Raw genomic sequence first — 21,451 nt, 5'->3', positions numbered from 1 at the left:
CGCACATCTTCAGGCCGCTGTGCCGGTTTTCCCGGGCCGCAATCTAAGCCATTAGAAATCCTAAACACTACTCCGGACAGTACATCCTGACTATGCGAGTGGAGCGGTAGTCTTCCTGGGAGATAGACAAGCACGGAAGATCCGAGCATGTTAGAAGACGACGAGGATTCGGATGTAGAAATGACCGACGTGGATTCGACTGATGACGGATCTATTGAGGAGGACTTGCCGGTTGGACCCAAGACCCCGACACTGGAGCAACTCTACCTTCGAAAGGGAACACAGCTGTTGATGAATGTTGAGGCCGTCCTGGGAGGCCAGAGGTGGAATATTGACTGCATCGATCGTAATGGCGCTATCTACTGTCAGTTTCAACATGGGTAGGCGCTGAGGTTAAACAGGGACAAAAAGGCATTATAGCGCAGTTGGCCGGTGAATTTGATACCCGAAAATTCGCATCATCATGTGCTTCGTTCTCTTTTTGGCATGTGCAATCCCTCTCAATACGTGAGGAACATCCTTGGGTGTGATTTTCAGTGGGGTTGTTCCTCACGTTGCCATGGCCACTACACACCTACCTCTTAAGATTCTGCCTATGTAGCGCCATTGGCACAATTCACAGCAGCAACCAGTGGTGGATAAGTCGCCAGACTAGTGCTGAGCCTGGAAATTTATCGGTAGCTTTGTCGATCTGGCAAAAAAAGACCCCCGTCGATAGCGCACAACATCCCTCAGTGAATAATTTAGATTACATGCTCTGAACATCCGGCCCGGATACAGCTCGTTGTATTTCTTGTCAGCCACAAGGTCCAATGTTTCCTTTGGAACTGGGCTCGGCAAGTGATCATGGCTGAAGAGTGGCTGTTCTATCGTGATTATTTGTGGAATCTCAGCTTGAAAGAATCCCGCCACCAGCTTCGCCAAGAATTCTCCTGAACGAGCCCGAAAAACCCAAGTTTCACTTACTCCTTGCCTCTAACACTTTTCCGCCATACCACAACCTGCAGGTACAGCACCGCATGGCCGACCTGAAACCTGGCCATTATGGTAGAAGTCGAATCGGTGAGGTGCCAACCACACTTAAAGTAGTTCGTTCTATGACACGACAAAGCTGCGCCCAACATACCCCGCACCGGACATCGATCATAGCGCCTAGCAAAATCTGAATTGCAGCTGTGAAGCTCGTCAAATGAGCGCCACCAGGCATCGCAGCTACTAATCGCAATCCAACATGCCAGTGGCAGGGAAGATTTCAAGCCCTAGGAGCAGCGGATTTTGGACATCCCTGGCCCTAGAGGATGGTCGATTACTGCGGGTAATTATGAAAGAGGAGGTTCGTAAAAGATCAGTCTTCTCACAGGCAACACGGAACGTCACCCTGACAGCTTGAGCACATGGTTCCAAAGAACGGAGCCGGCCGACGAAATACACTTCACCTCCAGCCGCCCTGACGACGTACCTCCCAATGTACAGAACATGGTAGTCAAGTTGCCTCATCTACGAGACTGCTTAGTGTTCTTGTGTCACGGCACCATTCTTATCAGAGGGCAAGGAGAGATCACTGAGACCGGCTACGCTTACGTCGTGAAGAACGAAGAGTGTCTGGGCCTCGGCGAGAACACGGCGATACTTGTCATGGAGCAAGGAGGCATGAAGGGAGTCTGTAACCGCAAGACAGGCGAAGAGATAGGCGAAGAGCTACGGGCGAATCAAGCCGGAAGGGGAAGCTTGGGAGGCGAGAATGAGGTTGCAACAAAGCGAACATCGGGTTCGGCGGAAAGCTGCGCCTTCAAACTGTCCTTCGAAACTTGTCCTCCCATTTATAGTCGTGAGCTTCACCGCGCCGTTCCACACCTCAAATATTGCCGAGTCTGCTTCAGCGTCCCCGTTGTCAAGCAACGCTTGGGATGGAGATCGGCTGCGGGAGGCCGCCATTGATACAAGTCTGTCGGTCGGGTCCAACTTGGTATCAGCTATCAACTGAGATAGCAACGCTGACGTGGCTTGAACACGTGCTGGGGGCAGACCGCGTCGAGCGCATGATAGAGCGCCTAACCTTGCGGCGTTTGTAAGGCGGTTCCTCATCCTCGTCAGTCTCATCAGAGTGATAAACGACCTCTCTTGCTCCTGTGTTGCCGCCTGCTGGTGACGTAGAGCGGTCACAACCTTGTGGGAGGTGACCCTCGAGCCAATTGTCGAAACGGGAGCTTGGATGAGAGGAGGGCCTGGGCCATGGCTCGGCGCAGGCTGCTCCACTTAGAGAGCGGAGATGCACATGCTCGACCACGGCGTCCGCTGGGCTGTGGAGGAGCTTGGCGCCAGATGGGGGAGGTCTTGGTCAAGGACGGGCCCGCCGCAAGCGATCGCCGGGTGGGTCATGCCGGCTCTTATGCCAGCTCTGGAAGACACCGCACGGTCCGTTGCACCGGAATCGCCGTCTTGTCGCTGTTAGACGGAGGGCAAGGACCTTGGTTTTTTTAGACCCAAGGCTCCTTGGGAAGCCAAATTTCAGCAAACTTCATTAGCCTTAAGGTTCTTCACGGAGATCAGTCACAGCGTATGGTTAAATTTAAGATGCCCGGCGGAGGCACTCTCCTGCTACCCGAGTCAGACGCAACTTACGGAAGCCTTAATCGAGCTACAGGGTGGACGCAGCGCGGGAAACAGACCCGCCGATCCCAATGGCCAGCCCGACCCGGGCACGCATTGGGCTAAGACCACCACCGGCAAACACAAAGTCTTCGTAGATGGCGGGGAGCCCAAGGATGAGGAAGAATTGGTGGTAGGATTGACAGCGGAGGGCATCCTCAGGGGTCCAAGGTCGATCGCCACAAGCTGATTAGTGTTGGCCGTAAGGTCGGGATCTAGTGGGAGCCAGGACAGTCATTACCTAATCTCAAAGAAGGAATATAGCTTCAGTCTCTACCATTATTTTAAGTCAAGACCGGTTCTCGTTGCCGCACCGGTGACCACGATCTCGTTTATTTCACTAATCAACCTCATTGGTAATACCCAAAAAGATCTAGACCAGTGTAACCACAAACTAGTCCAATGAATTCCCACTGGGGAGCTGCTGGCCCCAGTGGCTGCAGCTGCCTAACTTTACAGCGTACTCGACTACTCAACGCAGGTGCGCGCCACACATACAAAACTTACGCCCGATATCTCTGTAGACTTTCCTGTTCTAATCTGTTGCTGGCTTAAAACAGCCATGCCTTTGCGACTCCTTCCCGCATGTGTTGACGCTGTGTGCTCGGAGACTTCCCGAATTGTGATTGATTGATGACTGTAACCCGACCCTAAGTGCGCCGGGATGGCTCAAGTCTCTAAGGACACCGTACTAATTAGTACTCATCAGGCATCTAAATCTACGCTACCAATTACCCTCTCTTAAAGCAACAACTTATTGCCAATACAGCGAGGACACTGCGTCTTCATCATAAAAAGGAGAAAGTAGCTCAGCTCAAAAGACTCCTCTTTTATGCAGACTTCAGTCTGGAGTCTCCGCTGCTGTATACGCCTGCGCTTGCCCGTTTCTCGCTTTCCACGGAAAGCCGTCATAAGGGTAGCAGCCTCAACGCAGAGCTCATAAAGCCTGTCGCCGTCAAGATCATCAGGTTGCCGACAGAGGATTTCAGCAAGCTGCGCTCGCTCAGGGATGTGGAGCTCAATAGCCGGCTGCAGATACTAATCTTCCTCTTCATCATGCTCTTCATCCTCAACCACTTATGCCACCTGCCTCTCAATATCCCAAGTTAGCCGATAATAGAAGTAGTATTACCAATAGGCTTATCGAATTTCCTTGCTGCGCTGCGCCCGCTTCATTCGTATTAAACTAGTAAGGCGCCGCACCTCTGTCTCGTAAGCTATACCCTGGATTCAGTGCCATCCACTTTTAAGCTCCTCCCAGCGCAATTCTAGATCAACAATATCGGGTCTTGGGGGTAGCGCAGTTATAACTTCATCAGGAACCATATCATAGCTCCCCCCAGGGTCACGCATAATGCCAATGTATGTAAAAAAGTCAATAAGACCGTCTTCCATTAGTTCATCTAGGAACGCATTTTGGAGGTGGAACTAGACTTTCTCATTAATATATGCGCTGTTGAAGGTAGCCCATCTAAGATCATGTCGCATCATTTAATCACAGACAGCATCCGGCACATTACCTAGACGGTAACATTAGTATCATAGTTATCATAAGTGCTAAGAACGTACCATTCACTGCATTAGCCGCTCCCCGGCGGAATGATTTCGGCCCAATGGGCTCCTCGAACCCAGCATCAAGAGTCTAGCGTTCCATATCATCTCTAAGTTTATAATACAGGAGGGCCTTGTCTTAGAAGACGAGGGGCCCATCTAATCAGCGAAAAATCAGCCGCTTCAGCCACTCACGCTTCCATCAAATTAATGTACAGTTAACAGGGCCACGGTTCCTAATCTAGAATACACGTAATGCATCAGTCAAGCTAGGAGCATCAAACGCCCCGTCAGCTAGGGCAAGGCTAATAATCACAACGGTAGGACAGAAGATAAGCCTTCTCATACTAGTGAAGAAGAAGATAATCCTGCTATATATTAGCTTAGGAATTACACAAATCAAGTTAGACGTCTATAGATTATAGGAGCACTTACGGCTTAGGTTTATTATCCAAGCCTTTATAGTGGATAAACTTAATGGCCATAGCCAACACATCCCTGTCTGTGTCTGGGTGTCATACAACCAAGAGTAACATCTTCGTAACATAGTGCCTTCAGACGCCCTCAGCCCTCAGTTTCTTAACTAAGCATCTCTTCCAGCAGTCTTGAATTCTCATCAATGGGTTCATCGGCATCTTTCACATCCGGCTTCTCATCATCCTGTGATTTTTACGCCTCACTGGGGTTCGATTCCCAGAGCTCCTCCCACAATCCATCCATAGGCTTATTCTTCTCATTGTCTACAATCTCTGCAGGCCGCGCTCCAGTGCACGCGAATATCTAGTATACTCCAGACAGACCAACTCAATGCCGTCCCAGAGAGAAAGTGCCTGTATCATATGCAATGTTATATGTCAGGAGAACAAAAAGATCATCCAAGCCTAAAACAGGCTTCCCATTCATATTAGGCGGCTAAAGCCCATATCTAGGAACAAGGACGGCATCATGCCACTAGGGGACTAGTTAGCTACTGTAAGAAAAAGGTCATAAGCAAAACCCATCAAAGCAGACCTTCAGGACTTCTCTAACATCATTCCTATCCACATAGCGGCCCATAACGCTGGCATATAGCTGCTTATACTAGCGCCAATATTCCCATAACGTGCCTTCAGAGGTAATTTTCCATCTCTCGCAGATATGATCAAGGAAGTCCATCGCCATCGCTCAGTCAGCCTTGTTGATTACGCATTTCCAGTCGCCCAGCTCGTTTTCTTTGCAGTATCTAGTGCACTGTTAACCACCAAATCATTCCAAAGCCAGACAAGCGTATTTACGTCTTCCATTTCCGCAAGATACCAGTAATATTAATCTTGATTGTGTCGGCATAGTCAGGTTTAAGGAAGTGAACCTCCTTCAACTGCTCACCAAAGCGCCGCTCATTGTGCCGCAGTGAGAGGAGCAGGGGCTTTCCAGACCCTTTTCTAGGACTCTCATTATATAAAGCGGCTGATGAAATCCATATAGTGGCTGCTGTATCCGTCATTGCGGCCGTAAGAAATTAAGGGCGGCGCCATCAAATGTTTAAGCGAGGAATAAAGACAAAAGGGCTGGCGAGGACGGCACTAGTCGCCAACAGAATGAAGAGAGAGTCAAAAATAGCTCTTAGTGAAGAGGCTGGAGCCAATAAACGGCCACAGTTGGTGGGAGAGACGTTATTTTATAGGTCCTGTTGCATGGAAATCTAAAGGACAAAAACTTAAACTCGGTTTCAAGTTCCAGGATTAAAATAAAATAGTCAAGCAGCCCTGGTGGAGAGCAAAATCAGGCACAGGCCCATCCCCTGCCTCAGCAGGCACAGAGCAAGTCGCACTGGTACAGCGGCGACCGAAATGAGTGTTCGCGTTTGAATAATAATAGTAGCTTTTGTTTATTGAAACAAATAATATCAGTGTAAGTCTATTTTTTTTTCTTATAGGGTACTTGCATGTGTACACAAGAGCATTCTGCTTTTCGGTCTCCCTTGGACAGGTTTATAATACAGTTAGAAGCCTGTCCCAACATCGAGCTCCACATTTGGCTCATCTCAATGGAATTCGCCTGATTACCTAATCAAGACGGCCCGGGTAGCTCAATTGGCTAGAGCGTGCGGCTTTTAACCGCAAGGTTGGGGGTTCGACCCCCCCCTCGGGCGCTCCTTTTTTACATTTATACTCCAAGTGATAATTTTTTTTTAATAGTAGAGACAAGTCATTACCAATCATTTTGATTTTCATACTTTTGAGCATGTGTGATGCAAGTGAATGATGAGTTGGCGGTTGATAAGCCGCTGCCAAGGGTGTAAGTTAGGCAGATATGGCACTTAGTGTAGAATATTAACTGGAAAAGTACTAGCAGTCCAAGAGTGCCAGCAGTCACCACGAAGGATTGCAGTAATGCGGTGGAGTAGATGATCATGGTATTAGTGAGAGGTGAGAGATGAGAGGTGAGGTGATTGTTGGGCAGGAGAATATGTGTTGGCAAAGTTGATGCATGTTGTGATAACACCCAAGTAAGGGGTAAGGCATATATCACTAGTCGGCAGGTGAGCAACTGCTGTGAGGCTAAGATGGTTTTTAAAAAGTGGCTTTGCTCAACGAAGGAATGACCAGATAAACACTTGGTCAATCGAATGTCCACGTATCAATCAGAAGATGGGGTCTCGTGAAGGCATCGCCATCCCCTGCAGTACACAGAAAGGGTCATCATCCAACATGAAGTGGGGTGATAAGGTGTGGTTAACAACACATCAGCGCATCAACTGTCTAAGTCTCTGAGCCATTCTGCCTTGTAGGGCAATGATACGATAGCTGTGATAGCTTCACAGAGCGAAGGATTGCTAGGTGCTCTCGTATTGAGGAGTTGAATGACGGTGAGGAGGGCGGTGAAGATGGAGCTAGAGAGTAGCGAAGTTGATTTACTACCGTGTTGAATTAGAGTTGTGGCTGAGAGAGATTGCCTAAATTGAGTGGAGGTTCCAAGAAGCTGGCATTGGCACGGATATTCCGGATTGGGCACCCTAAACATATGCGAGGCAAATGGGGTTTTATTATTGATATCTATAGCTGCCTATGAGATATCCATTCACAGCCAACATACAGCCAAATCAGGTAGGTATATGACGGGGCCAAGAGACAGGGGTTTAAGGCAATCGGAGCAAGATTTGTTTGTAAAACAAGCCCTTTGAAACACTTTCATAGTTGGTTGAGAGCGGCATTGTAAATGGAAATGCCTATAGAGACACCTCCTGTATGCAAGAAATAAAAGCTTAGAATGAAATAAGTGTTTACATATATGTGTACAAAATTTCTATGCAACGGAAACATTACTTCAATTTAATTTAGGTTTTATACTTTGGTATACCAAACCCCCTTCTCCCGATATGGATTTCTTGGTCCTCTACATATGATACGAGTTCTAACAAGGTAGTAGTGAAAGCTGCCTAACAGTTTCACCTGATTCAAGTCCTTGTGTCGGCGATTTACAATTTGAGTAAATGAATGATGTATAAGAGGCACCTTTGTGGACATGGGTGGCTGTGACAGGCACGCGGCTTGCCTTTGTTGGCCAAGGCTCTTCGCAAGGCTGCTCTAGAAAGATGGACGAAGTACTGGTGACCCATAGATGCCCGTCTTGCGACCACAGAGCTGCAAGGCACCAGGGGGTTTAGGCCCTGGAGGCCTAGAAGTCAGCAACCTAAAGCCCCGAACAGGACCTAGCGCTGAGTAAGTGGGGAACGTCAATGCGCTCTTCGCTGGATGTACCAGGTACGGCCTGCACATGCCAGGTTAGAGAGGAAGACGTCACACGACGAAGATGGCATTGGCTGGCTGCTTCTCGAGCTAATTTGTGACTCGGCGCCTGGATCGACTTTGCGACAACACCAGCACCGCATTGTTCAAAGTCGTCCAAACACAGCCTCTACACACACGCCGTCGCCAGAGCGCCTGATGATCCGCAGCTTCTGCCGTTGCTTCTGCTTCGCTTCTCCCTGGTCGACCCCTGCTGCGCATCGTGGCAGCAACCCTTGCACGCACTTCGATCTCCCGGAAGCACATGCACCTTGCGCCAGGCTAATCACCGAAGCCTCCAGCTCGGCTTCAGCAGCCAGCGCAGCGACACGGCGCTCCCTGACTGACTCCTTTCGCCCTGGCAGTTAGCGGTGACGGTGAGACTCGCTGCCCAGCGAACAACCTCACCTGAGCACAAGCGAGGCCTCTGTCCTGTGGCTTGCGCCCTCATTTCAGCACTACCGAGATTCGCTTTGTGCGCGCTACTGCTACGCGCCAGGACTCGTGCTAATAGGTATGTATGTTGGTGCTTGCGGTTGTATCTTTCACAGCATCCAATGTTATTGCCGTTCCTCCAGCGGTTGAAGCTGATGCGGGGCTGTTTTTGTGGCTTCGCACGCGCTGGCGGAAAGACTCTATTAGGGGCTGGGCCTAGACGGCACTATTGAGGTTGGCCAGCGCATCTCATCTCTCTTTTTCTTCTACTTTGTCTGATTGTCGAGACAGCGCTTTGACGTTGGGCTGCCTGCCGAAAGAAGGCTTCTATGGCGGCTGCATGATTGGAAGATGCTTTTGTGTTTTTTTTTTTTTTTTTTTTTTTTTTTTTTTAGCGCTGGATGACCAAGCTGACCGACCCTCAGAAATATATATACATCTCACGGTGCAGACAAAGAGCTTTGATGCTTCGCACCATCCTCAGCGATAAAGGAAGTCTCAAACAGAGCGGCGGTAAACGCAAGCAAACGCTAATATTCCAAGGTGGAGGTTAATGCTCTTGTTTCATCACCTGCCTGCCTGCCTGCTTGCCCACCTCCGCATCTCCTGTACACCCCTTCAAGGAGGATCAATATCAATTTAACGCACACACTACTCTCGGCCTAAGCCAATAAAGTCCTCTATGGGTGAGCTCAGCCTTACTTCAAGCCTCGCCGCCAAACCACCGCCATCATCCTTATATTGCTCCTGTTTCGGCCACTCTTCGCCTATGCAGACCTCGTCTTCTTCGTATATGAACTTCAAACTGTTCCGTTTTCAGTGGAGGAGATTCCGACAGAAGCGACGACAAACCATGAATTCCGCTGGCAATCACAATGCCAAGTGCTCTCGGCACAGTGACAGTGACTGTGACAAGGCCGCCGCGCGTGAGGTTATCAAGGCGCACGACTCCGAGATCGATCGACGGCGGCAGGGAAATGGGGATGGGGACCGGGCTAGAGACGGCACTTATGGTTTACCCCTGAACTCTAATGCTATTGGCTCCGTACTAGATGTAGCTGACTACGAAAAATTGCGGGCAAAGGTTGTCTCTCGAGAAGATGAGCTGTCGTTTGATGCTCGGTATCGGTCCCGGGCGAGTGATATGGAGCGCCGTGTTGATGAGATTATTCGACGTGTGCGAAAAGAAGACGAGATTCTTTTTTCTGGGCAGGTGCCTCGCAAAGGGTATCACGGCCAGCTGCACCCGCGGTTTGCGGGCGATCACTTCTTATCCAATGTTGACTTGATTGGCGAGACAGGCTTATTCAAGATTGCTTCCATGATGCCCAAAGGCGCTCATCTGCATAACCATTTCAATGCTTGTTTACCGCCCTACGTGCTGCTTGACATTGCAAAGGGCATGGATCGCATGTTTATAACAAGTAACATCCCCCTTATCTGCAAAGGCAAGGGCGAGGATAAATTTGAGAATTTTGACAAGTGCGAGATACAGTTCTCCATCATGAGTCCCGATAAGGAGGACGCTGGCGACCTATTCTCTCCTAGATACCAGTCCAGGCAAACAATGAAATTCTCAGAGTTTTTGAATCGCTTTTCAACGTACTATACCAGAGCGGATGTTGGTACTGATGACAAAACTAAAGCTGATAAGTGGTTGCTACACAAACTCCTTTTTCAAGAGGAAGAGGCTTATGATCACTTACAAACGGCGTCTGGGTGAGTTTGTTCTTCAATGACCCTTTCCCTTTCTCCCCTCATCACTTAGCGCTGCGCTATTTATTAAAAAAGGAAAAAAAAAAACCCTCGACTTTTTCATCTTGAGAACTGACAGTCTTTGTTTTCCTAAACATGCAGTGCCTGGGAAAAGTTCAACGGGAGAACACGGATGATGAAAGGCCTCTTCAACTACGTGACTGCTTACCGATCTTATACCCGTCAGTGCCTTGAAGACTTCGCCCGAGACAATATTCAGTATGCCGAGATACGGCCTACTATGATGGCGAGCAATTACATTTACAGTGATGACGGATCGACGACGATTGATAACGAGGGTATTATGGAGATTATCATTAAAGAAGTGGAGGATTTCCAAAGAGCCAAAGCTCAGGAAAACAAGTTCTTTGGGGGCCTCAAGGTTATCTACTGCACACCAAGATCAATGCTACCCGAGCAGGTTAAAGATGCTCTTGATGAATGCAGAAGGTTTAAGAAGAAGTGGCCGAGATGGATTGCAGGTAAGCATCTGACATATTCACTCTCATTTTTGTTTTGAAAGTGGGACTAATTTTTTTCCTCCTAGGTTATGATCTTGTTGGTGAAGAGGCAAAAGGCTATCCTATCAGGGAATTCATTCCGCAGCTTCTCGACTTCAGGAGGAAATGTGCCGAGGAAAACCTTGATATACCTTTCCTCTTTCACTGTGGCGAGACGCTAGATTTAGGTACCGAGACGGATGGAAATCTAGTCGACGCTCTGTTACTAGGTTCAAAGCGAATAGGGCATGGCTTTGCGCTAGCAAACCATCCATACATCATGCAGCAGATGAAAGCGAAAGGCATATGCCTGGAGCTGTGTCCTATTTCGAATGAGATCCTAGGACTTACGCCAAGGGTCAATGGACATACAATGTACCAACTGCTTGCGAATAATGTGCATTGCACTGTCAACTCTGACAACGGCGCACTTTTTAGGTAAGTCATTACAAAGCTTTACACTACTTTGGTATATGCGATATCTGGGAGGCATTTTGATCTAACAAAGGAAAAGATCCTCTTTATCGCATGACTTTTACCAAGTCATGGTGGGGAAGAAAAGCATGGGGCTATATGGATGGAAGCAACTTGTCATGTGGAGCCTCGAACATGCGTGCTTAGAGGACGAGGAGAGGAAAGATATAACGAGGCATTGGGAGATGCTGTGGAGGGAGTTCCTGATTAATGTAATCGAATGGTATGAGAAGAGAGAGAGAGAAACGGCTGTTGAGGAGAAGTCCAAGATGTGACTACGTCACTTCCATTCGCTTTTTCTTTTCTTTTCCTCTTATTTTCTCTTTTTTCTTTCTTTCGTTTGTTTCTTCTTTTGAATTTTGTATTTTATGAATGCGGCGTTTTGGTTGGTGTGGCTGACTTGCCCTCAAAGGGGTTCAGGGAAGAGAGGCGTTTGAATACCCAGCCGATTAGACGGATGAGACGCGGGTTGCGAAGAGATGGCGGTAGCGATGCCTTTATACATATATACGCCATATATTTTGTATTTCCTGTTTATATGTTAGATATTCATCCACCTTATTTTTTAGATGTTACAAGGATTGATGATTAAACAGCTGCCGACAAATGCCGGGTTGTGGATTGGTGAGAGCTGACTTGAAAAATCTATGATTAGTATGTGAGTTCTAGACTGCAGTCGGACCGGTTGAAGAATTTGATTAGCGCATCGTGTACCTATAGTATCGTAAAAAGCGGTCAAAAAATGGACACATCGAGATTGGCGCCATAGCATAGCGAGAAGGCAGGAAACTTGACCGCTGCAGCAACTAAACAAACATCAGTGGATACTGTATGTGTTTGGCGCTCGGGCTGGCGCCGAAGCCAGTTGCAGAGTTGCATGTAACCTGCTGGCAATATCCCCAAAAGAGGCGATGTTCCAGGGAGAATAGGAGGCTGATATATGTGAATCGAAAAAAAGATAAAACAAGACATCAGTTCACGGAGGTTGCATTTTGTCCAAGCGGCTTACTGGCAGGGGATTCGTTGAGACGAACTTGTAACTCAGGAGTCATGCGGCATGTAAACGGGGCGGGTAAGGTGCTGACAGGTGGGCAGGCTAAAACTCGTTGTAGAAACGTTCACGTTGATACCTACCAGTAGTATCAAGTTCTTTTGCGGATTACTATCCAGTCGGTGTAGTTGCAAGCTGCACGCAGAATCTTGCGGCGAAGAAGCGTGTCTGAATGAGGATACCCAGGATTGAAATTGTTGGAATAACGCTCTTTTTCTATCGCCGTGCAAGTCGTGATTCCCGGTGAACTGTACGCGTATGCAAGTCTGGCTGAGCCTTGATATGGAGCAATCCTACAGGCATTTCGGTGAGTCGGTGGGGTAGCACTGCATGTAGCTGCATATATACCGACAAGAGCTCTCATCCTTGGGGCTGTAGGCCTGGGATCTATGTAAGAAGGGGAAAATATGCCTCGCTTGCGTAGACTCTGCAGACGTTACGCAGACTTTCAGCTATGAAGACGTTTGAAAAACAAGGGATTGTGCCTGTGATTTGGAATCGCTGTGGCTTGGGAAAATAGGCAGAAGAGAGAGACGCTGCACAAGAGTGGGTTGGCTGCACGAGCGGGTTGTCAGCAGCACCGAGACAAACGCATCTTTGAATGGACGAGGGCGGTTATGGCCCCCACTGAGAGCAGTTCGTTTGCATGCTATTGTTGCCACCCGCAGCTTTAAAGACCCAATGGAGACAAGGTGGCTTCGCGGCAGCGGCTTGAGACTAAAAAGAGGACTCTAAGGTTATTGGCAGTGTTGGGAGCTGAATATGACGATGTGGTGGTGTGGACGAAACCGCTAAGCACTAAAAGGGGCTGATTGTCGCGGGTAGTCTAAAGGGAAGGGAGAAACTAAGGGAGTTGTCAACTCTACCTACTCGGGTTAAAACAGCATCGATATGGCGGTTTGTCTAGAGCCTTTTTGTTTTCATGGTTGGTGTTGTTGCCGGCAACTAACTACTACGAGTAGTACATGGTTAATCTTAATTTCTAGCTTAAGGCCCTCGGCGATATTTCCCACGACAGGGACCGCTCACAGTGACCGCTGCTACACACACACACGCATGCACTGATTATTGATCCGATCAACTGGTTGAGTGTGGCACACGCGCTCGCCCAACTAAGCCCACTAGCATAGCCCTGCTGCAGGCTCTAAACCGCATCCATGGCCCGCTGTCGATGCAGAGCCGCCGGCGAAAAGACAGGAGCAGATGGAGGCTAAGGATGCGACCCGGATCTCACCTCGTCCGGGATTCTTGTTTCCAGTCCCTTTTCCTCGCTTCTTGTCGTCTTTTTCCTCTTTTCATCTCTTCTTCTTTCATATCACGACGACGACTGTAAAAGGAAGCTTGTGTTTATTAGTGTGTTCAATCTTTCTGGCCGTGCTTGCGTTGCTCTTGTCGCTCTTTGGTTTGCTGCGTATTATACCATCAATACTTTTGTGTGTTCTCCTTATTTGACAGCATAACTGCCACCACCACCACCACCACCACCACCATCATCATCATCGCCTTCATCATCATCCTCAATTACAACAACAACCACAACAACACCGTAGATCAAACAAAATGTCCAACCCAGGAGATCCCGGCTGGAAATGGTTCCCCAACGACAAAGACTCGTGGCGTCTCGATGTCGTCTCCCTGCTCGCAGTCATTGGCGAATCCGCCATCGGCGAACACTCACAAACCATCACCGCCTCGATGCTCTGCATGCTGCCCCGTCTCCTGCCCGCGCCCCAGGCCCTTCTGAAGCCGTCCCGCCCCACGCGTTTGCCCGAGACGCACGCCAAGATGGCCGGTGTGGAGAGCGGCACGGTCCTCGACTCGGTGGGATTCTTCGCCAACATCATCCTGCCCCTGGAGGACATGGCGCCCTACGACTTCGTCGAGCTGGACATTCGACACGCGCCAGATGCGCTGCCCGTCGAGGCTGTAAATCAGCCCCATCACGGCCGTGGCTTTATTGCCCGGTGCATGTCGTGGGTTCGCAGGGCCGAGCCCTTTGCCGAGGGTCTTTCCGCCAGTGAGGAAAAGGAGAGCGATGCCGAGCATCGAGGAATCACGTCGTCGACTGACCGAGATGTCGAGGAGGGCCGCCACCTGTCTGCGAGACACCACACGGACTCCAAAGTGCACTTTGACTCCAGCGCTGCCAATGGGCACGACCATCACGGCGTCCATCCTGGAATAGTACGCCGACGAACCAACACCGAGGTGGTGCAAGACCTGCTCTCGGCCAGAACCATCGCCATCAAGGGCAGGCGGCCCATCGTTCCACCAAAGCTCTTCTCCCCCCTCCACATCCTGTCTGCCTTCTCGTGCCTCCTCAGCATCGGCATCCTCATCGCCGCCATTTTCTGGCAAGACGGCACGGCCATCCTCGCCATCGTCCTCGTCTCCTTTGTGTCCACCGTCATCGGCTACGCTTCCTCCTGGCGGCCCATTCTCATGCAGCGCCGCCACAATAACAAGGTGCCCAGCGGCGACGTCATGATCCGGACCCGCGAGGGAGCCTTTGTCCTGGTTCGCTGCTCCGAGGACGTGGCTCGCGAGCTCTACTCCGGCACCGAAGAGTGCGACTACTACGTCGGCGAGAAGGTGTACAGGCTGTGCATGGCGCTCGGCACCATCCTTCTCATGTTTGGCGTCGTGCTGCTCGGCAACTGCACCTGGAACTCGCAGATCTTCATCGGCGGGTCGTACATCATCCTCAACGGCCTGTACTGGGGCCTCGGCATGCTGCCCCTAAAGTACTTTTGGGATCTCTCGCGCTACACCTGCAAAAACGTCACAAAGAAGGACAGCCAGAAGGCGCACGGCGTCACCAACGAAAAGGACGAGCGCGAGGGATACCCCAGCTTCACGCGCACCTTGTGGTACGCCATACGCGAGACAAAGACCATAGGATGGGTCGAGCGCAGCGGTGCCGCGCCCGGAACGCCCCAGTGGAAGCAGTGGCTGAGCGAGGCGCTGGAGAATGCAAAGGCCGGGAATCGTGACTGGCCGGCCGTGAAGAGGAAGAATGAGATTATGTCTGGGGCGACTGATCCGGCGGAGCAGAAGGCGCCGGTGGTTGAAGTGCAAGGTGCGCATGCAAATGCGGGACCCAATGGCTCGACATTTTGAAGAGGAGGGAATTCTTTGAGTGAGGATTGTGATGGGATATCGCCCTTTTTCTTCTTCACAATCTTACGATTGATTTGAGTTTTTACGACTCCATTTCTGCTCTTTTCCTCTTTTTCAGGTTCATAAAAGGTCGTGCTTGAGTGGCATAGCGATGGATTATATGCAAGAGCGTGGAATTACATAAACAAAGGTTTTTGATTGGATATTTACGGGATATATAATGATTTGATAGATACCACCTTGTTTATTGGCAAGGATTCAAGTTTTGAGCATGGATAACAAGACACTTGTACGATTTGCATACGTTCAGATTGAGCAAGCGAGCAAACTAAGCTGATATAAAGACACATTTTTAATATTACACATTATCACAATGGAAAAGCGTTTCCAATGAGCAACAACTTTTTCTCTAAATTAAGAAGAGCAAGTACATGTATATATAAACGTGTAATAAACGAAAAAAGTAGCACTTTGAAAAAAGTCTAAAGAAAAACGAAAAAAAGAAAACGACTTTTGTCAAACAAGATTGAAAAAAAAAAAAAAAAGACATGACAAAATGCCGCCCTAAACACCGGCTGTTGATGCAACCCCAGACGCTAACCTGTCCACCTAGGATATTTTACGCACCACACACACATATACTGTATTTCTCCCTCAGATCTCTCTATATGTTTTCTTCTTTTCTCCTTTTTCATTTCTCTCAATCTCTCTACTTAATCGTCAAAGTAGACGGCCTTCTTCTCAGTAATGTCAATCACTCCAGCACGGAAGTTGCCCCTCTTCTTCTTGTTCTTCTCCTTGGTGAAGCCCTTGCCCTTTGTGACAATGAGATCCTCGTGAGCCCGCTGGGAGTAGCTGATGGGCACATACTCGTTGGAGGCGAACTTGGGGTCCACCTTGATGTTCCTGTCGATGCGGGAAAAGGGCTCGTTCTTCTTCTTCTCCTTCTTGAGGTCGTATGGGTTAGGAGGCAGGGGAGGGTTGGGCACGGAATCCATAGTGGCGGAGGATGAAGAGTCGGAAGATTCCTTGGCCTCGGACTTGGTCTTGGCTACGCCATTGACCTTGGGCTTCTTATCCGAGTCGGAATCGGAGTCGGAGTCTGAATCAGAGTCTGAAGAGGATGAGTCCGAGTCAGATTCGGGAAGAGGCACTTTGGCGGCCTCCTTGGCGTCGACTTCAGACTCGCTGTCGGAGCTGTCGTCGGAGCTGGAATCCTCGTCTGAGCTGGAGCTCTCGTCTGAGGAGCTCTCGTCCGAGGAGCTCTCATCTGAGCTGGAAGACTCGCTCTCAGAGTCGGAATCAGAGTCGGAGTCGGAGCTCGGGGTGGGCTTGGCCTCAACCTTTTGCTTCTTTGCCTGAGGTTTCTTTGCCTGGGGCTTCTTGTCGTCGTCAGAGTCTGAATCAGAGCTTGAGTCGGAGTCCGAATCAGACGAGCTAGAGTCAGAGCTGGAGTCAGAGCTCGAGCTGGGAGGCGCCTTGCGCTTCAGATTCTTCTTGCCCAAGGCAGGCTTCTCGTCCTCGCTTTCGCTCTCGCTTTCACTTTCGCTGCTGCTGCTCTCGCTGGAGCTGGAGCTGTCTGAGCTGGAGCTGGAGCTGCTCGAGTCGTCCATGTCGACATCTCGGTCAGCGGGGGCCTTGGCCGAGTTCTCCCAGGCCTTGAAGACGGCAACGAGAGTGCTTCCGCTGGTATTTTCAGACGCCTCGCCCCAGCCCTTCTTCGATCGCTGCTTCTTGAAAGCGCTGAGGGCGCTGCTGAAGGAGTTGTCGGAGAGGAATTGCTCTACGAGGTCGAGGAGCTGAGCGGGAGGCTGGGCAGAAGACTCTTGGGCTTCTGCGCCCTTGTCGGCGGCAGGGGTTTTTGACTTTGCCATTTCGCCGTTGGAGGAATTGTTCGTGCTAGAAGAATTGCTCGATTGATCCTTGCTTTGGGAAGGGTTGTTGTTGGTGTTGTTGGAAAAGAGCCAGGAAGGTGGTTTAGAGGCGTTGGACATGTGAGAAGCAGTTTATACAGAGAAAAATTAGCTTTTCAGATAATCAAGCCTAACAGTGGGCCCAATTGAGAAAGAATTGACTGCAAGGCGAAAAGAAAATGCCCAGTGCTATTCTATCGCATTCGCTGGAACCTCAACAGTTGCTCAGATGCGGATTCGAGGCTGCCCAGAAAAATTATATAGCAGCGCATTAGCCGATCTCCAAACTCGCAACGGTTCCACGCCGCCAAATGGGAAAAAAAAATTATTTCTGCCACGCGCCAGGAACAGGCGCCAAGGAAAAAGGGTAAGGTACGGCAGGGCGGTGAGCAGGAGGCTTATCGCTTATCGAGACCGTGGCAGGGCGGGATTAACTGAGGCGCCGGGCTCCGGCTTAGCGCGAGACAAGGATGCCCGGCGTTGGCGTTGGCAACGGCCTGCAGGTCCAGTGATGCAATTGGTTTGTCTTTGATATCAGCTCGACCAGCCTGAAAGGCAACAAAGCCACCGTCCCCACGGCCCTTAATTCTGCTGCCGTGGCCAGCTTTCGCTCTCTTCTTCTCTTTTGGAATCTCTTCATCTTTTGGATCCGGGACCTTTTTCTTTCGTCATCGGCCGTGTCCGGGAGCTCTCATGCCCATCGATTTGCTTGAAAGGGGACGGTGATTTCGCTAAGCTTCGACAACGGACTGGATATTGGGGCTGCGCAGCGCTTGCCCAAGCACAAGTCCCTCTTCTTGTCGGCCAAGGGGCTCTTCATAACCCTTTTTCATCCATCTATGCGACCTGGCCAATAGCCTTGCTGAGCTTACTCAACCCAACCGCGCAGAGCGATCCACCTCTCAGTCTCGCCAGGCTCATCAGCCTCCATTTCCTTTGTCTATCATGAACTCTACCAAACGCAAGTTCAACGCCTTGCTCCAGGGACTGAGTAGTCCGCGCGCCAGCACAGATCAAGAGTCTCCAGCTACCATGTTTGGAAACCGAGCACCGAGCACCAAGGCTGTGGACTATGAGGCGCTGCTGCAGAAACGTCGCCGTCTGGGCTTTCCAGAGTCAACCGCTCCACGCTTAGATACCCCCGGTTCGTCAGGCCTCTCAAGCCTGGCTACCTCCATCAGGCGAACAGTCTCTGATGCCACGACTCCGAAAGTTCGGCGGGATGGCTCTGCGAGGTATTCTCCCGGTGACAGGGAGGAGCTGCTCAAGCGCCTGGCGACGTTTCAAGAAATCACCGACTGGACGCCAAAGCCGGAAAGAGTCAACGAAGTGGAATGGGCCAAGAGGGGCTGGGTATGCCAGGGGAAGGAAAGGGTGCGATGCCTGCTGTGCCACAAAGAGCTGGTTGTGAAGCTGAGAAAGGAGGCTGGAGACAAGGAGACGGATGCATTGACAGCGGCCGAAGTTGGTATGTTTCGGAAGATTGTGAACTTTTTAGTGAACCAAATTAACTTGAACAATTCAATAGAGGCCGCATTGGTTGACAAATATGCAGAGCTGATTGTAAGCGCGCATCAGTCAGACTGCCTTTGGAAGAGACGAGGATGTGATGGTAAGATTATCGTGACAACTTGGTATCCCGGTCTCGTTTACTAACTTTTTGACCAGATTCATTACTTCGGCTCTCATTCGTGAGCTCAAAAGCCATCATCGAAGCTCTGAAACAGAGATATGTGGAGCTTTGCGCACGAGAGACATTTATCCCATACGAATTCAACCTTCGCCTCCCAGAGGACATGATCTTGGATGACGTGGTTGACCAGCTCTCGCCAGAATTTTTCACGAATGAAAAGTCTGGTACAAATACGCCCAATCGACCAGCCCTTGCTCTCGCACTCTTTGGCTGGCAAGGCTTGACCAATACCCGTATTGGCGCTGTTGCAAATACTGCGTCATGTCACACCTGCCAGCGCAGATTAGGTCTGTGGATGTTCAAGAGCAAGGAAGTGGATGAAAGCGGCAAAATCATTGTCCCCGCGCCGATGGACTATCTCGACCCCGAGCGGGAACACCGTTTTTTCTGCCCTTGGAAGAATGCCGCCGCACAGAGCAGGGGACATGCCACTCAGAGCAGCAGCGAATCAGCTGATATGCCTGCATGGAAGACACTGCTGCAGACTATCAAGAACGAATCGGATCTGCGGATGGTGTACGAGGGTCGGGCCAGGTCGCCATCTAAGCTGGCTGCCAAAGGTTCATCCACGCCTCTCAAAACGCCAAGCCGACCAACCGGCAGCGGTCATGCTCCGCAAATCTCTGTTGATTTGAGCGTTGACGGCGAGGATGATGAAGCTACACGGGATGCCAAGGACAAAGAGAGATGGGCGAGGTTGCGCAAAGTCAAAAGCTTGTTCGATACCAAGAAGTTGAGGAAGTCTGTGAGCAGCCGCCCAGATACGGCGGCATCCATCAAATCCAACAGGTCTATCAAGGGGGACTAAATGGTCCCAATTTCGTTTGTTTTTGGCTATTACGTTTATATGCGGCGGTGGTATTCAATGTTATGTCTTACTTTTTTGGACGGGATTTCTTTTTCTTTCCTTTTGGGGCTTTTTTACGTATTATCCTATTTTAGTCCATCATATGCTCTCTATATCACTATACCTCTTATTCACGATTACATATAATCAATTGTACAAAGATGTTAATACCCATCTAACCTTATTGTGCATCATCATCATATAGGAAGTCTCTTCATCTTGCCTTCCATTTAATGTCATCAAATGAAACCACGGGTCCGCCATAGGTGATTGTCTCATCCTTCTTCTTCACTTCTTTGTCTTGAAGATCGAAGCCCGCCATTTCCAAGATGCTCGTCCTGACGCCTCCTACACCCCCTCCACTCGCCAGCTTGGGCATACGATCCATTCCCGCGGCCGTGATGTATATATCGGGATTCCAGCCTGATCCTTCTCTCCATCCATTCCCCGCTGATCGTGATATCTTTCTAAGCTCTCCTCGTAGCAATTCAGCCATGTCACTACACCTTTCAGTCCACGATCCCCCTCCTTTATCAGCTTTTGTCAAAACGACCAGAGTTCTGGTATTTGCCTCGGCCAGCGTCCTCAACAGCCACTTATCCTGCTCCATCAGCTTCTTCTCAGACGATATGAGCACCACCGCCCCGCGCAGCATCTTCCTCGCCTTGATGTACTTCCACACGGCGTCTCCCCAGCTGGCCTGGCTCTTGAATCCGTAGCCCGGCGTGTCCACCAGGACGAGGCTATACCGCGGCAGTTTCTCCCCTTGCTTGACGTGGCCCTTGGGGATTTTGGGGAGAGGCCCCACGGCGAAGGCGTTCATGAGGGTGGTTTTGCCGGGGCGGGCGCTGACCCTGGCGGCGTCGAGCTTGCCGACGAGGGCGTTGAGAAAGGAGGATTTGCCGACGTTGGAGGCGCCGAGGATGAGGATCTCGGGGATGTGCTCGTTTTTGGGGTGGTGGCGGAGGGATTCTGCGGAGTAGAGGAATTGGAAGCCTTGCTGGAAGAAGGCTGCTGCGGATGAGATTTGGGCGTCTTGGGATTTGGTGGTTGTTGTTGTGAGGTGGGGAGAGTTGGAGTTGGAGCTGTGGCGGATGAGGGTGCTGGTGAAGAGGGCTTCTTTGTGAGGTTTTGTGTTGGGAGGGGCGGAGCGTTTGGGGGTGATGCCGGGGATGGTGTTTGTTGTTTGGCTTGGAGTTGGAGTTGAAGTTGGTTTTGATGATGTAGTTGAGGCGGTGATGGTTGTCTTTTTGGGTGTTTGTGGTGGAGGCGGTGGTGTTGCTGGTGGATTTGGATGTTTGATGGAGTTGCTGTAAATCTCATCGTTATTGCTGGCAACGACTGAGCTGCGAGATGGTCTTGCGCTTGGACGCAGACGAGGCCATCGTGGCAGGGATGTGCTGAAGCAGGCGTGGGATATTCGAGGGTTTGAAAAGCCTTTGATGGCTTGTAGTCTTAATGAAGGCATTGGTAAGGGGATTTTGTGTATGAGTTTTGGCTTGTTAGAGTTGAGTTTTTAGAGTGATGAGATTTGGCGTTGATGTAAACACACTGTGACCCCACATAAAATTGGCAGCCGATCGATCTCAGCTTGATTAATGAGATGCTTCAATTACTTGATAGACTCAACGAGATAAATGCTGCAATTTAAGGTGCGATGGAAAGCAAGTATGATTATGAAATAAGATGAAATATC

General features: G+C 50.0%; 8 protein-coding genes and 1 non-coding gene across 9 annotated transcripts; 6 read left to right on the top strand and 3 right to left on the bottom strand.

Annotated features, from left to right (window-relative positions):
- Positions 1 to 147: 147 nt before the first annotated feature.
- On the top strand, positions 148 to 384 carry TrAFT101_006611 (uncharacterized protein; the record flags this gene model as incomplete). The annotated part of the gene is made up of 1 exon (XM_024904162.2): positions 148 to 384. The coding sequence occupies one exon, from the start codon at positions 148 to 150 to the stop codon at positions 382 to 384; it is 237 nt and encodes a 78-aa protein (XP_024758272.2).
- A 1,092-nt stretch (positions 385 to 1,476) lies between these two features.
- TrAFT101_006610 (uncharacterized protein) lies at positions 1,477 to 1,938 on the top strand (the record flags this gene model as incomplete). Its single annotated transcript, XM_066127818.1, has 1 exon — positions 1,477 to 1,938. The coding sequence occupies one exon, from the start codon at positions 1,477 to 1,479 to the stop codon at positions 1,936 to 1,938; it is 462 nt and encodes a 153-aa protein (XP_065983931.1).
- A 3,192-nt stretch (positions 1,939 to 5,130) lies between these two features.
- TrAFT101_006609 (uncharacterized protein) lies at positions 5,131 to 5,919 on the bottom strand. Its single transcript, XM_024904161.2, has 2 exons — positions 5,475 to 5,919; positions 5,131 to 5,422 (listed from the first exon to the last, which is right to left on the bottom strand). The coding sequence occupies exons 1-2, from the start codon at positions 5,681 to 5,683 to the stop codon at positions 5,365 to 5,367; spliced, it is 267 nt and encodes an 88-aa protein (XP_024758270.1). The 5' UTR covers positions 5,684 to 5,919; the 3' UTR covers positions 5,131 to 5,364.
- Positions 5,920 to 6,257: 338 nt separating this feature from the next.
- On the top strand, positions 6,258 to 6,331 carry TrAFT101_006608. The gene has a single exon. It is a non-coding gene; the product is annotated as a tRNA-Lys (tRNA).
- Positions 6,332 to 8,071: 1,740 nt separating this feature from the next.
- TrAFT101_006607 (uncharacterized protein) lies at positions 8,072 to 11,751 on the top strand. The gene is made up of 5 exons (XM_024900634.2): positions 8,072 to 8,481; positions 8,828 to 10,121; positions 10,260 to 10,639; positions 10,705 to 11,095; positions 11,172 to 11,751. The coding sequence occupies exons 2-5, from the start codon at positions 9,085 to 9,087 to the stop codon at positions 11,404 to 11,406; spliced, it is 2,043 nt and encodes a 680-aa protein (XP_024758269.2). The 5' UTR covers positions 8,072 to 8,481; positions 8,828 to 9,084; the 3' UTR covers positions 11,407 to 11,751.
- Positions 11,752 to 13,397: 1,646 nt separating this feature from the next.
- Positions 13,398 to 15,730, top strand: TrAFT101_006606 (uncharacterized protein). The gene has a single exon (XM_024908497.2). It carries the CDS (start codon positions 13,743 to 13,745, stop codon positions 15,300 to 15,302), a length of 1,560 nt encoding a protein of 519 aa, XP_024758268.1. The 5' UTR covers positions 13,398 to 13,742; the 3' UTR covers positions 15,303 to 15,730.
- On the bottom strand, positions 15,699 to 17,534 carry TrAFT101_006605 (uncharacterized protein). The gene has a single exon (XM_024908496.2). It carries the CDS (start codon positions 17,294 to 17,296, stop codon positions 16,016 to 16,018), a length of 1,281 nt encoding a protein of 426 aa, XP_024758267.1. The 5' UTR covers positions 17,297 to 17,534; the 3' UTR covers positions 15,699 to 16,015.
- A 212-nt stretch (positions 17,535 to 17,746) lies between these two features.
- On the top strand, positions 17,747 to 19,979 carry TrAFT101_006604 (uncharacterized protein). The gene is made up of 3 exons (XM_024910030.2): positions 17,747 to 18,683; positions 18,744 to 18,827; positions 18,884 to 19,979. Exons 1-3 carry the CDS (start codon positions 18,161 to 18,163, stop codon positions 19,714 to 19,716), a joined length of 1,440 nt encoding a protein of 479 aa, XP_024758266.2. The 5' UTR covers positions 17,747 to 18,160; the 3' UTR covers positions 19,717 to 19,979.
- TrAFT101_006603 (uncharacterized protein) lies at positions 19,824 to 21,240 on the bottom strand. Its single transcript, XM_066127817.1, has one exon. The coding sequence runs from the start codon at positions 21,221 to 21,223 to the stop codon at positions 19,970 to 19,972; it is 1,254 nt and encodes a 417-aa protein (XP_065983930.1). The 5' UTR covers positions 21,224 to 21,240; the 3' UTR covers positions 19,824 to 19,969.
- Between the last annotated feature and the right edge of the window lie 211 nt (positions 21,241 to 21,451).

The sequence above is a fragment of the Trichoderma asperellum genome, chromosome 4 (genome assembly GCF_020647865.1).
Source record: "Trichoderma asperellum chromosome 4, complete sequence".
Taxonomy (NCBI): domain Eukaryota; kingdom Fungi; phylum Ascomycota; class Sordariomycetes; order Hypocreales; family Hypocreaceae; genus Trichoderma; species Trichoderma asperellum.
This window is presented reverse-complemented; position numbering and strand designations above follow the sequence as displayed.

What these genes read in the sequence shown, in the direction of transcription:
- TrAFT101_006609 (XM_024904161.2), bottom strand. Translation starts at nt 5,683, where the DNA reads ATGACGGATACAGCAGCCACTATATGGATTTCATCAGCCGCTTTATAT. An exon ending in ATCTTGCGGAAATGGAAGAC is followed by an intron (nt 5,423 to 5,474) that starts GTAAATACGCTT and finishes ACAGTGCACTAG; the next exon opens with ATACTGCAAAGAAAACGAGC.
- TrAFT101_006607 (XM_024900634.2), top strand. Translation starts at nt 9,085, where the DNA reads ATGGGTGAGCTCAGCCTTACTTCAAGCCTCGCCGCCAAACCACCGCCA. An exon ending in CACTTACAAACGGCGTCTGG is followed by an intron (nt 10,122 to 10,259) that starts GTGAGTTTGTTC and finishes CTAAACATGCAG; the next exon opens with TGCCTGGGAAAAGTTCAACG. An exon ending in GACAACGGCGCACTTTTTAG is followed by an intron (nt 11,096 to 11,171) that starts GTAAGTCATTAC and finishes ACAAAGGAAAAG; the next exon opens with ATCCTCTTTATCGCATGACT.
- TrAFT101_006606 (XM_024908497.2), top strand. Translation starts at nt 13,743, where the DNA reads ATGTCCAACCCAGGAGATCCCGGCTGGAAATGGTTCCCCAACGACAAA.
- TrAFT101_006605 (XM_024908496.2), bottom strand. Translation starts at nt 17,296, where the DNA reads ATGTCCAACGCCTCTAAACCACCTTCCTGGCTCTTTTCCAACAACACC.
- TrAFT101_006604 (XM_024910030.2), top strand. Translation starts at nt 18,161, where the DNA reads ATGAACTCTACCAAACGCAAGTTCAACGCCTTGCTCCAGGGACTGAGT. An exon ending in ATTGACAGCGGCCGAAGTTG is followed by an intron (nt 18,684 to 18,743) that starts GTATGTTTCGGA and finishes ACAATTCAATAG; the next exon opens with AGGCCGCATTGGTTGACAAA. An exon ending in GAAGAGACGAGGATGTGATG is followed by an intron (nt 18,828 to 18,883) that starts GTAAGATTATCG and finishes CTTTTTGACCAG; the next exon opens with ATTCATTACTTCGGCTCTCA.
- TrAFT101_006603 (XM_066127817.1), bottom strand. Translation starts at nt 21,223, where the DNA reads ATGCCTTCATTAAGACTACAAGCCATCAAAGGCTTTTCAAACCCTCGA.